This window comes from Elephantulus edwardii, unplaced genomic scaffold (genome assembly GCF_000299155.1).
Source record: "Elephantulus edwardii isolate Elephantulus edwardi_28Jun2011 unplaced genomic scaffold, EleEdw1.0 scaffold00017, whole genome shotgun sequence".
Lineage (NCBI taxonomy): Eukaryota > Metazoa > Chordata > Mammalia > Macroscelidea > Macroscelididae > Elephantulus > Elephantulus edwardii.
Window position 1 is genome coordinate 29,939,132 of NW_006399767.1, and position 13,188 is coordinate 29,952,319.

Below are 13,188 nucleotides of genomic sequence, written 5' to 3' on the forward strand. Positions count from 1 at the left end.
ATGACAACAGTCCAGAATAAGAGCTGCACAGCAAAGTGGACTGGGGGGCAGGGGAGAAAACTATGCAACAATGAAAGATTTTTTTTTCCAAAAAGAAAAGCAAACTGGGGTGGCAGGGAGGAAAATGTGGAACAATGAATGAATGAAAATCCAAGTTCTCTATAAACTTTCATTAAAATCTTAATTAAAATTAAAAAAATTTAAAAAGAAGATGAAAGGATATACATAGTCACTGTAGCAAAATGATTGGCTGACACAGAAGAATTTAATGAAATTACATATGATCAAGAGACAATGGTGATAAAAAAGAAACTTCAAGCTACTCTGAAGGAATTGGCAAAAAACAAGTCCCCAGGAATTGATGAGATCTCAACTGCCATATTTCAATAGACAGATGCTACTCTGGACATGCTCACCAGAAATCTAGAGGACAACTACTTGGCCAAATGATTGGAAGGGATCCATATTTATTCCTATTCCAAAAAAGAGTGATCCAACAGAGTGTGGACATTATCAGATAATATAGCTAATATCATACACAAGGAAGAGCCTGCTGAAAATGATCCAAAATGACTGGAACAGTACACTGTCAGGGAATTACCAGAAATATAAGCTGGGTTTAGAAGATGTCATGGCACTAGAGACATTATTAACAATGTCAGATGAATCTTGGCTGAAAGCAAAGAGTACCAGAGGAATGTCTACCTGTGTTTCTTTGACAAAGGCATTTGATTGCGTGGATCATGACAAATTATGTATGCTTAACTTTTAGAAGAATGGGAATTCCAGAACACTTGATTGCACTCATGTGAAACCTATACTTGGAACAGGAGACAGTTATCAGAACAGAACAAGGAACTCTGCATGCTTCAAAATAGGAAAGGAGTGCATTGGGAATGTGTCCTGTCTCCATAACTTCTCAATTTTTCTGGACAACAGACCATTTGGTAGGCTAGATTTTATGCCACATTTTATGTGGCATCAGGATTGAAGAAAGACTCATCAAAAACCTACATTATGCATATGACACAACCTTGCTAAAACTGCAGAAGTCCTGAAGCCTTTGCTTCAGTAGATCAAGGCATTCAAATATGGATTGAAGCTCAGCATCAAGAGCACAAAGATTCTCACCATTAGGTTAATTGGCAAATTGAGGTTGTTACCAATTTTGGCTTGCTTGGCTCAACAATCAACACTCTTGCAATCAGGAAATAAAAAAAAAAGAATTTCATTGAAGAAGACTGCTGTTAGAGACATCTCCAAAGTGCTAAAGAGCAAAGATGTCAGTCTAGAGACTAAGGTGTACCTGACCCAGGCCATGGTCTTTGCAATTACTCGCTATGAATTAGACAGCTGAACAAAGACTAAGGATGATAAAAGAAGAATTGATGCCTTTGATTTGCGGCACTGGAGAAACTATTGAGCCACGGACTGCTAGGAGAACAAACAAGTCTGTCTTAGAGCTATGAAACCAAAATTCTCCTTGGAGGCAAAGATTTTGAAGCTCTGTATCACATACTTGGGGCATGTCACCAAGAGGGACAAGTCCTTAGAGGAGAAAATCATGCTTGGGAGTGTGGAGGGACAGTGTAGGAGAGAAAGACCTTGGATGCAATGGATTGACAGGGTAACTGGGGTAATGGGGTAGGTGTATCAGACTCAATGTGAGTCAGGATAGGGCAGGGCTCAGCACTATTGTACATAGGGTAGCTATGAGTTGCAGGCGACTCAATGACACATAACAATGGCAGTAAAATAATCTGGTGATAAGGAGAATATGGTAGAAGAAGTGTGATTCTAAATCTATATATACTCTTTAAAATTTTAAAACCTAACTTATTTCTTAAAAAAGTAAACACAAGTTTGAATCTCTGAATAAATTAATACTGCTAATTTTCCAACAAGTTTTCTAGCATTTCTCCTAATCTGTCTCTTATCTCCCTCCATGCAGTGTCTGAATTTACAGTGAAAGGACCAGCTGAACCTGTTGTAGCCTTGCTCGGAGCAGATGCCACTCTGCCCTGCCAGCTCACACCTGAGCAGAGTGCAGCTTACATGCACATCCGGTGGTATCGAACTCAGCTGTCCTCTGCTGTGCTTGTGTACTATAATGGACAGGAGCAAGGTGGAGAGCAGATGTTGGAGTACCGAGGCAGGACCGAATTGGTGCGAGATACCATAAACAAGGGGAGTGTAGCATTGAAGATACAGCGTGTCCGCACCTCGGATAATGGCCAGTATCGGTGTTATTTTAAGGATGGTGATGCTTCCCATGAGGCCATTGTGCAGTTGAATGTTATAGGTATGTTAGCTTGGTACATAGTATGTGTGTTTTGCTGTTAAGACAAGACTAAATTGAGGACATATGGATTCCTAACTTGGCATTTCAAATGATCGTCAATAAATTGACAAATTTAAGTCTCTAAAGCTCCACAAGGGAAGTTTCTGGGGTCCTTTTTGCTATGTGTTACTGCTCTTTTGCCTTTCAATAGTGGGTGGGTGGTCTAGAGTCTTAAACTAAGGGGAAGTAAGGGCTGAGCCTGCGGAGCTTGCTCCAGTTGGTATTGTTTTTGGTGAAACATTCTTCTAGGTCATTTAGCCCTGGTGTGTCCACTTGCCGTACAGAGGTAGCTGGTGGTCGCTGTGAAGCTGAACACCATGACACTGACGTGTCAAATGCGATAATGGTTACCCATGGTGGACAGTGTTTGGTGGTGCTCCCCGGTTTAAACAAGCTTGGAAGCAGGAGTGGCATCCACCTCTATAAATAGCTTGCCTCCAGAAACCCTATGAACCTGGAGAAAGGATGAAAGCCGCGTAAGTGTTGAGGACTTTCATTCATAGGGTCACTATGAATTGCTTACGACTAGACAGCACTTAACAACAAACAACAACAAAGCTCCACAAACAAACTCTACCTTGCAGAATTCTAGAGTGTACAGTAAGGGTAAGATGATATATTGTATTCTCTTAAATACTAAGGCAGGTGGTATCAAAACCTATATTCGATCTGCTAACAGACCCCAGAAAGTCAATTCACTAGTATTGGTTCCAATAAGTACTAATACCTTTAACCATTCAATTTTACTGAATCATTTTCTTATTTTAATTCATATTTTTTTTCTCTTTTTGGAGTGACTCCAGAATTATTTCAGTCCAAATATAGTACAAAGACTATTTCATTTAAAATGGAGTCACAGATCAGTCTAAAGCTGTCAATGAACAGCTCCTTAAACCTTGAGCTGCAATTTACTGGTCAATCTACTGAAGAGAAAAGTTTGATCCTCAGTCTTGTTGCTCACAAGCCTTATGAAAATACTGTCTCTCCTCAGGCTTGGGTTCTGTTCCAGATATTTACATGGCAGGGCTTGAAAATGATGGAATCAAAGTGTTATGTTCCTCAAAAGGCTGGTTCCCCAAACCTACAGTGAAATGGAGAGACATGGCGGGAGTGAAATCATCCCTCTTTGAATCTCAGGATCAAAATGAAGATGGGCTCTTTAAAGTGGAGGCATCACTTGTGGTCACAGACAGCAGCCTGGACAATGTGACCTGCTCCATCCAGAATCCTTTATCTGGCCAAGAGAAAATGTCAGCCATCTTCCTCCCAGGTTAGTGAAACTCAAACCATAAGAAAAAAAATTAAAGGATGGTATTAAAGGGTAGAAATTAGGGGAAAAGAGGAAGAATTGCTAAAGGGAGCCATAGAGGCATCAGGGCTTCCTCTTGGTTGACATCTGACTTTGTCTCCACCTGCCTGTTTCAGAGCCCTTCTTCCCCAGGGTATCACCATGGAAGACAGCCCTGGCTGGGACCTTACCTGTGCTGGTGCTCCTTCTCACTGGGATAGGCTACTTTGGATGGAAAGAACATAAAGCTAAAGAGGTAGAAATAAAGAAAAAAGAAGTAAAAGCTCAGGAAAGCAAGCAAATGAAACTTGAAAAGGAAGCTGCAATTAATCAAAGAGGTAAATTAGGGCAGCAAATCATAAGAGGTTTATTTAAAAAGTAGTATATATAGGTAGTACTGGGTGTTTAGGAAAGTCACAGGTTGCTCAAGAGTCCCAAGGAATATATGAGATATCAAGTGTTCTAAGAGCTGGAAATCCTGTAGAGAGGAGAACCATGTGGGGATGCTATGTTAGTGGGCTGAATCCATGAGTTGTTTAAAGTGTGGTCCCATAAACACACACGAGGCTCTTTAATGCCTCTGTATTGCTGTTTCATCTTGTGGAAATAGCTTTTCCTACTTTGTCTCTCTATAAAACCTAAAAAACAGGCTTTATAAATACCAAAGAAATCTCCATACTTCCTTAATGTTTGGGCACTTCTTCCTCAGTGACTCCCTAGCACTTCCAATGCAGCTTTATATAGTATTCACTGTTTCTTATTTGATCATTTAGTCTTTCTTATCTACTTAACTTTAAGACCTTCAAAGGAAGGTCACATGGAACTTACTCCTTAAGATTAGGGGCAGATAGAACTCAATTTGATAGCTTTTATGTCTTCTCTTGTTTCAGAGACCCTGAAGAAAGAGCTTGGTGAGTCTTGCTTGTTATGTTGAGTTGTGTAGAATCTACTTCCCCTTTACCATTTTGTTCTGAATATTTCATTGACTTTTTATTTCTTTCAGAACAACGAAAAGCCTTATACAAAGAAGGTAAGAGACTCTGGATTTCCAGTGTCACTTGATATCCTAATTCCCAAGAATGTCTCAGTACTCCCTACTTAGAAGAAAAGAGTAAACAATTTTATGGTACCAAATGGACTTGAGCATGCCAGAGATTGTGAGGATGGCACAGGATAAGACAAGGTTCCATTCTGTTGTTCATAAGTTATTATTAATTGTAGTTGTCTTGATGGCAATAAAAACAGTAATGGAAGAAAAAGAAAAGGAGGGGTGTATGGGGGCTCAGTTGAATGGCTTCCCTGTCTTACCTTCTGCTTATTGTTCTATTACAGATTGGAAAAAAGCCCTTCTATATCCTGGTAAGTAACACCTTGACCTTAAATCTTGTGAAATGACTCAGAGATTCTGAGTATAATATGCAGATACACATACTCATACACAGACACATACACAAATATCCCTCTCTTATACTTTTCCTCCACCCCTACTTGTCTATTAAAAGTTGTGGAAACTGATATGTTGTCATTCTGTGATATTTTATTTTGAGGCTCTAATAATCAATTATTTTTTTTCAAAGCTAAAGAAAAAGGAGAAATAGCTGCTACTGATAAATTCCACAGTAACACACCAGAGTGAGACTCAACATGAATTGTTTATCCATCACTATGAAGAGAGGATGCATAGTCTCACAAACTTTGTCATGTTGCTAGGATAGGCTCTTCCTTGGAAAAGGACATCATGCTTGGAAAAGTGGAGGGTTAGCAAAAGAGAGGAGGACCCTCAATGAGACGGATTGACACAGTGGCTGCAGCATCAAGTATCTCAGAGATATTAAGAATGACACGGGATAGAAAAGTAGGGTTCAGATCTGTTGGTCATCAGGTTGGTATGAGTTGTACTCAACAACACTTAACAACAACAATGGAAGGATTTTAATGAGATTTTAGGGAAAGAAGTAATTATTTATTATCCCTTCGTCTTCACTTCTGATATATTTGAAGCACATGTGAAGCTTAAAAGTGTAGATAATGTATTCAAACTTTTTCTATTTGTAAGATATATTATTTTTATATAATCAAGATAAAAGCAGTAATGTTGGAGATAGAAAGAGCCCAGGTCCACGGACCTTGGCCTCATGAGGTGGCCCAAAGCCCAAACTTTCCACAGGTATCAGAGGCCAACATTGTGGGGAGGGGCATTGTAGTAGCATCTGAGTAGCCCTGTGAAGAGAGTACTTATGAGAACCAAATTGGAATCTCCACTGAATGAGAACTACCCATGAGCCCTTCCACCAATACCATGTGCTGTTCAAGAAGATATTCCACTTAATCATCCTAAAAAGCAGTAGCCCAGGGCAAAGAACACAATAGAATCTTGTTAATGATCTTGACAATAAGATGGCTTGGACCATGAGAACGATGAAGCATGCTGAGGTCTCCTACAAACTGATTTCATCAGTTGATCCACAGTTCTTCAAACACACTAAAATGGATGACCAAATCTACTCTGAGTTCTAGGAAAATTTTGAGATACTCAGAATATATATGTTGGACCCAGAAGAGCTCAAATCTAAATTGGCTAAAGAAGAGTAGAGGCCATTCTGCTTACAGTTTAATGGCATTGTAGAAGACTCTGGCTATGGCACCTTGCTGCAATGAGATTGCTCTCTGGATTACACTGAGAAAAACATAGTCTTTACCCCTAGAATACAATTTTTGGATAGAACAAAGAAGTTTACACCAGTGTGCAGGACAAAGTAGAGGAGATAGGAACTGACAGGAGAGAAATTGAAAATAAAGGAAAGAGAAAAAAAAAAGCAAAGAAATCAACAAAGGCATCGTAGCAGGTATATGAGAGAGACAGACAATAGCACTGTGGAAGCTAGGACTTAACTGAGTCTACAAATAACACAGTGTTATTTGCTCAGACCACTTTGGTTAAATGTATGTCCTTATGTAATTGAAAGTCATATAGAAGGATATAATTTTAGCCTAACAGTCAGGAGTTACTCTTGTCAATTACTTGTATGAAGTGACTTATATGCCTGCAATCTCATTTCATTACATTTGGTTCTCACCACTGATTAAGTAACAAATTTTGTAAATAAGTTTCATTCAGTTATTAAAAAACAAAACCCAGTAATGTTCATTCAACATGCAAGAACAAAAATCTTTAAAATTTGAAGGGAAGTCGGTTTGAAATATTTTCACATGTAAAACATACTTACCTTGTGGTGGAGAAAATACAAAATTTTTATACTTTCTAATATTAGGATAGTTATATATATATATAATCAAAGAGAATTGGTATCCCAGAACACTTGATTGTGCTTATGTGAAAACCTATATTTGGACCAGGAAGCAGTTCTCAGAAAAGATCCAGGAAATACTACATCTCACACATTTTAGGCATGTGACCAGGAGGGACCGCTCCTTGGAGAAGGACATTATGCTTGGAAGAGTGGAGAGACAGCGGCAGGAGAGGAAAACCCTGCATGAGACAGATTGATACAGTAACTGGGGAAATGGGATTAGATGTGTCAGAATCAGTAAGACTGGCCCAGGAGAGGGTAGGCTTCAGAGCTGTTGTACATAGGGTTGGTGTGAGTCACAGGTGACTCAACAGCCCATAACAACAACAACAACAACAACAACAACAACAACATATAGAATTGATGCCTTTGAATTTTGATATTGGAGAAAATGACTGAATGTTCCATGCACTTCCAAAAGAACAAAAAAATATGTTTTGGAGAAGAAGAACCAAAGTGCTCCTTAGAAGCAAAGGTAGCAAAACCTCATCTCACATACTTTGGCTATGTTGTTAGGAGGGGTCATTCTTTGGGAAAGGACATCATTCTTGAAAAGGTGAAGAGTCACTGAAGGAGAAGAGAATCCTCAATGAGATAAATTGATGCAGTGACTGTAAAAATGGGCTCAAGTATATTAAAGGTGATGAGGCAGGTTCAGATTGATTGTATATAGGGGCACTATCAAGTCAACTTGACAACACCTAACAACAACAAAAACCCTACCTGAAGGTCTGCTATGGTCCTCCTTGATGGCAATGAGTTGAGTTCTGACACTCTGAGCGTTATTCAGGCTACTCCAGACAGACTCCAAACCTGACTTAGTCTAGAGAAGTTTGTTACCCCATGCTTGGGCTAACCTAAGACATAGCAAAGACAAGATACCATTTATCATTTAGTTTCTGTACATTATGAGGATTTGAGACATGTGGAGGAGGGAGTTATTGAATTGAAAGGAAAAAGTTAAGAACCAGGGAAGGACCTGTCTTAGTTTCTTTTCCTTTCTTGAGTGTTTCTATCTCAGTCTCAATATAAATTGTTCTTTTTCAGATTGGAGGATGGAACTGTTCAGTCCTGGTGAGTGTTTTGTGGTTCCGAATTTATCTTTGTAGTTTTTTCCAAGCTAATCTTTGATATCCTGCTTTTGCTAGAATTAGCCAGTCTTATTGAGCTTCATATTCATCTAATGGCCCAGCTTTCATATGTTTGGGGTTTATTTGGTTCTAAAACCAGAAACTAACATAGGCTTTTTGCTGTATGAAAGCTAAGTTTTCCAATTTAAAAAAAAAAAAAACGCTCAGAATTGCAAAATTAAAGCAACTTCTCTATTCAACAGATCAGCTTGTATAAGACCTATTATGAATTGAGTACCATGGATATAACTTGTAGAGGAAATTGGAAAGAAGCTGTCCTAAGTAAACAATGTGAGCAAGTCCATTCACATTACACTAAATCTGTGAGAGTAGCATAAAATAGGTAAACTAAGTATGTACAAACTCTAAAAAGAAGTGCTCTTTCACCACTCACACCACGTTTATTCTGTTTCTTTAATGTTTCTGAAATACAATGGTGACATTTCTTTATAAAACATTACTGAAGGTGACTATATCTACTCCTAACAATGAGAAGATAAGCTTCCTTGGGCTACTGTATCCTTACTTTTAGCTCTCATCATTTGCCAATGTTTATTGAACCTTTCCTTTTTTTACCTTTCAGCCACTGTGACCATCAAAGGTGAAACTTTGCCTCAGAACAATTCAGATCCAGATAACAAAGAAAGTGTCAGAGAAGAAACAAAGGACCTATCTTTCAGTAATAAGAGAGTAGATGACAATTTTATAATCCTTCATCAGGGAAATTTTACCTCAGGAAGATATTTCTGGAAAGTGGTTGTTGGGGACACAGACGAGTGGGCTCTTGGCGTTGTTGAGGACACATTGCAAGATACATCATCAAACATATTCAGAGTCTTAGAGAAGAAGGGAGACCAATACAAGGCTTGCACTTATAATTCTAAAACCACTTCTGAAGAAGTATCACTCTCGAAAGAAGCATTTTCACAAGTGATTGTGGTTTTCTTTGATTATGAGGATGGTGACATTTCTTTCTACAACATGACTGAGGGTACTCACATTTACTCCTTCACCAAGTTGAGCTTTTCTGGGTCACACTATCCTTACTACAAACGTAACTCTACAGAGCTCTCATAATTTGCATAATGACTCTGAGGAAGACTTCTGCTAATAATACAATAGCACATTGTTTATAAACTCTAGAATCTTCTAAGAGTGAGTCCACTTTTGATTGACTGACTTCAATCTCATTAATTAGGTGACCTTGTAGGAGAAAGCTCTGTAAGTTTGCATAAATAGAGTTTCTGATCTCTTTACCCAGTGCTTCTTAAAAAAAAAAGGGGGGGGTATCTAAGGCTGCATACCCAATGCTTCTTAAAAAAAAATGGAAGGCTGCATAGTGGAGTGGACTTGGGGGAAGTATTTGTATAACAATGAAATAATTTTTATTTTACTTTTCAAAGAGAAGAGCGAACTGGGTGGAGATTGGGCAGGGAGAAAAGTGCAACAATGAATGAATGGAAACCCAAAGTCTCTGTAAACTTTCATTAAAATTAATGAAAAAAGAAAATATTGATTTTGCTTTGTATCAAATCATCACAGACGAATAGTTTTGACAAATGACAAGAAAACCACATGTGAACAAAAGAAGCCAAAATTATAAATAATTGTTTTATCAGACTTGACATAAATAAAATGATCCTTTTAATTTTTATCTTTAAAGATGTCTTGGATTTACTCTCCATTTTTCTACTTGTTTTATAAAGTAATACTTGTCAAAGTTAAAAAAGTGCTTAAGAAGTAAATCTGGCAGAAAGGGTATACTCAAATATTTTCCACTAAGTGATTAAAAAAATTGTAGGACTCCACTCCATCAAAGGTGAAAAACTTATGAGAGCTTGAAAACAAGGCTATTTCTTTAAGTTCCAGCTCTCACAGGTTTTACAATAGTAAAACAAGAGTTTTCACATGGTCACAGTTCTGTGAACCATATTTCGGGTAGAGTTTCTAGAACAAAGTTCAAATATATAAGAATTAGGTAAGCATCACATTTCTCAACAACAGTACTTTTTCTCAATAAAAGTAGCAGAAGAATGTTATTTTCAAATGATAAAGGAAATATTCTAAACCAATATTTTAAATAAAATTATATCTTAAGGGCAAAAATAATTCGAAAGAAATGTTTATTAGAACAGAATGCCATTCTAAGAAATGTAACACTGTAAACTTTATTGAAGTCTTAAAAAGCCAAAATAAAGTGAAATGACATTGTTGTTGTTAGATACCATTGAGTTGAGTACAACTCATAGTGATCCTACGAGTGACAGAACTTAATCCTGTCCTATCCTATATTACTCTCACTACTTCTGATACTCTTGAGCTCATTGCTACAGTCACCACATCAATCCATCTTGATTGGATTCTTCCTCTCTTTTGCTGTCCTAATTTACCCTTCCAAGCATGAGATCCTTTTCCAAGGAATAGTCCTCATTAGAAACATGCCAAAATATGAGAGATGAAGCTTTGTCACCCCTGCCTCTGAGGAACTGGCTACACAGTAACCTATTCATTCTTTTGGCAGTCCATTGGACATTGAGTATTCCTCTCCAAAACCACAATTCAAAGGCATCAGTTCTTCTTATGTCATCCTTATTCATTATCCAGAACTCAGATACGTAGCAAGTAATTGAAAAGATCATAGATGACCTGAATTAAGTGCATCATTGTCTTCAAACTGACATCATTTCTCTTCAGTAATTTGAGGACATCCCTGACTGTAGACTTGCCTGAAGCAATACATCTCTTTAAGCCCTGATGGCTGATCTTTATTGGTGATAAAAAGGGTTTTTAAAAATGGATTTTCCTAAGAAATGAATAAGGGAAGTGACTACTTTAAATTGCTTGAGATTCTAATTATGCTTACCAGTAGAGGGAAAGAACATCTCTTCTAAGAAAAAGATCTGTTACATATAAATGACTTAAAGGTAACTGTTGCTGTTATTAGGTGCTGTCAAGTTGAGAATGATGCATAGTGACCCTATGAACAAAATTTCTAAACCCAAACCTTTCCTGCCCCATCCTCACACTTCTGACACACAAGAGCCCCATTGTAGCAGTCAGCATGTCAATCCACCTGGTTGAGGATCTTGTTCTCCTTTGCTGACCTTCCACCTTTCCCAACATCATGCCCCTCTCTAAGGTATAGCACTGCCTAGCAATATGACTAACATAAGTGAGGCGAAGCCTCATCATTCTTGCCTCCAAAGAGCACTCCAGCTACACGCTCTCTGAGACATATCTGTTTGTTCTCTTCATCGGGATGTTCAGTGCTCTTCTCCAACACCATAGCTCAAAGGTGTCAATTCTTTTTGTCATCCTTATTCACTGTCCAGCTCTCAGATGCATAGCTAGTAATTGGAAAGACTATGGCCTGAATCAGACACTTCTTAGTCCTTAAACTGACATCATTACTTCTCAATAATTTGGAAAGGTCCCTAACTGCAGATTTTCCCAGAGCAATGCATCTCACTGCTCATACCAAGGGTGTTGATTGTGGATCCAAGTAAGATGAAGCTATTGATAGTTTCAATCTCCTATCCATCATGACACTGCCTACTGGTCCAGTGGTAAAAACTTTTGTTTTCTTGATATTGAGACACAATCCTTACTGAAGACTGCATTCCTTGATCTTCTGCGACAAGTGCTTCAAGTCCTCCTCACTTTCACCAAGTAAGGTTGTGTCATCTGCATAACACAGGTTATTGATGAGCCTACCTCCAATCCTGATGCCATATTCCTCTCTTCATAGATTTTGGCTTCTTGGATAACTTGCTGAGCATATAGATTGAACAGGTATGGTTACAGAACACGACCCTGACACACTCCCTTCCCAAATCCAAACCATGCAGTACTCTCCTGCTCCATTGGTACTACAGCTTCCTGCTTCACATAAAGGTTCCTCATGAGCACCAGCATGTGCTCTGGGATTCCCATTCTTCTCAACGTCAGCCACAACTTGTCTTGAACCACAGAGTCAAATGCCTTTGCCTAGTCAATAAAGCACAAATAAACATTCTTCTGGTATTCCTTACTTTCAGCAAGGATCTATCTTACATCAGCAATAATAACCCTGGTGCCATGGTCTCTTCTAAATTCCTCTTCATCTTCCTATCTACGTACTGTTCCAGGTCGTTTTGAATGATCTTCAGCAAAATTTTGCTTGCGTATGATATCAATGATATTATTTGATAGTTTTCACATTCAATTGCATCACCCTTTTGGGGAATGGGAGCATATATAGACCTCTACCAATCTGTTGGCCATACAGCTGTCATCCAAATTTCCTGGCATAGACTGGTGAGTGCATCCAAGACTGCATCTGTATAGGTAACCACCCAATAATACTAAAAGAATATTGGAATGGATGTATGTTGCTGCCAGCCTCATAGGGAAACTTTGTAAACCCAGTAGACTTTGACTATTCAGAAGAGTCTTGCCTCAGTTGTTGTTGTTGTGTGCGGTTGAGTTGAGTGCAGCAGCAGGTAATAATTATCACTGGATGAAATTTTACCATGTAGTCCTACTGAATAAATGTTAAAAATAAGACTCAAAAAAGCTTTATTTTTCACGACTATTTTAATGCGGCCAGGAATATAAGCAGTGAATAAAGCTCAGCAAGTGAAGATTTGCAATATCTGATGCCAATAAAAAGTTCAGAGGCATGCAAAGTAGGAAATAAATAAATAAATAAATTTAAAAATCCAATAAAATTAAATTAACCCCAAACTTATAGAGATGTTAGAATTAACAAGAATTTTAGTCTTTTAATTTTTTCAAAGTTTGTACTTTGAGTACATTTGTTGTTGCTGTTGTGTGCCATCGAGTCCTTTGCGACTCATAGTGACCCTATGTACAACTGCCCTAAACCCTGATCTATCCTGTGCCAATCTCACTGCCTTTGACACACCCATCCTGATTACCCCAGTCATTAAATCATTCCACCTCATAGAGGGTCTTCCCCTCCTGCGCTGTCCCCCTACCTTACCAAGCATGATGTCTCTCTCCAAGGACCTGTCTCTCCTTACAATGTGTCCAAAGTATGTCAGACGAAGCCCCAGAATCCTTGCCTCCAAGGAGTTTGTTCTTATGTGCCGTCGAGTCATTTCCGACTCATAGCGA

The 13,188-nt window shown here is 38.4% G+C and overlaps 1 protein-coding gene across 1 annotated transcript in view; it reads left to right on the forward strand.

Moving 5' to 3' along the window:
• The window catches only part of LOC102875729 (butyrophilin-like protein 1-like), a 23,901-nt gene extending 14,754 nt beyond the window's left edge, over positions 1-9,147 (forward strand). Inside the window, exons 2-9 of the mRNA XM_006882208.1 lie at positions 1,952-2,302; positions 3,333-3,611; positions 3,767-3,967; positions 4,520-4,540; positions 4,633-4,659; positions 4,962-4,988; positions 7,988-8,014; positions 8,654-9,147. Coding sequence (XP_006882270.1) covers positions 1,952-2,302; positions 3,333-3,611; positions 3,767-3,967; positions 4,520-4,540; positions 4,633-4,659; positions 4,962-4,988; positions 7,988-8,014; positions 8,654-9,147 — 1,427 coding nt within the window. The remainder of the gene's footprint in view (positions 1-1,951; positions 2,303-3,332; positions 3,612-3,766; positions 3,968-4,519; positions 4,541-4,632; positions 4,660-4,961; positions 4,989-7,987; positions 8,015-8,653) is intronic.
• Positions 9,148-13,188: the final 4,041 nt, after the last annotated feature.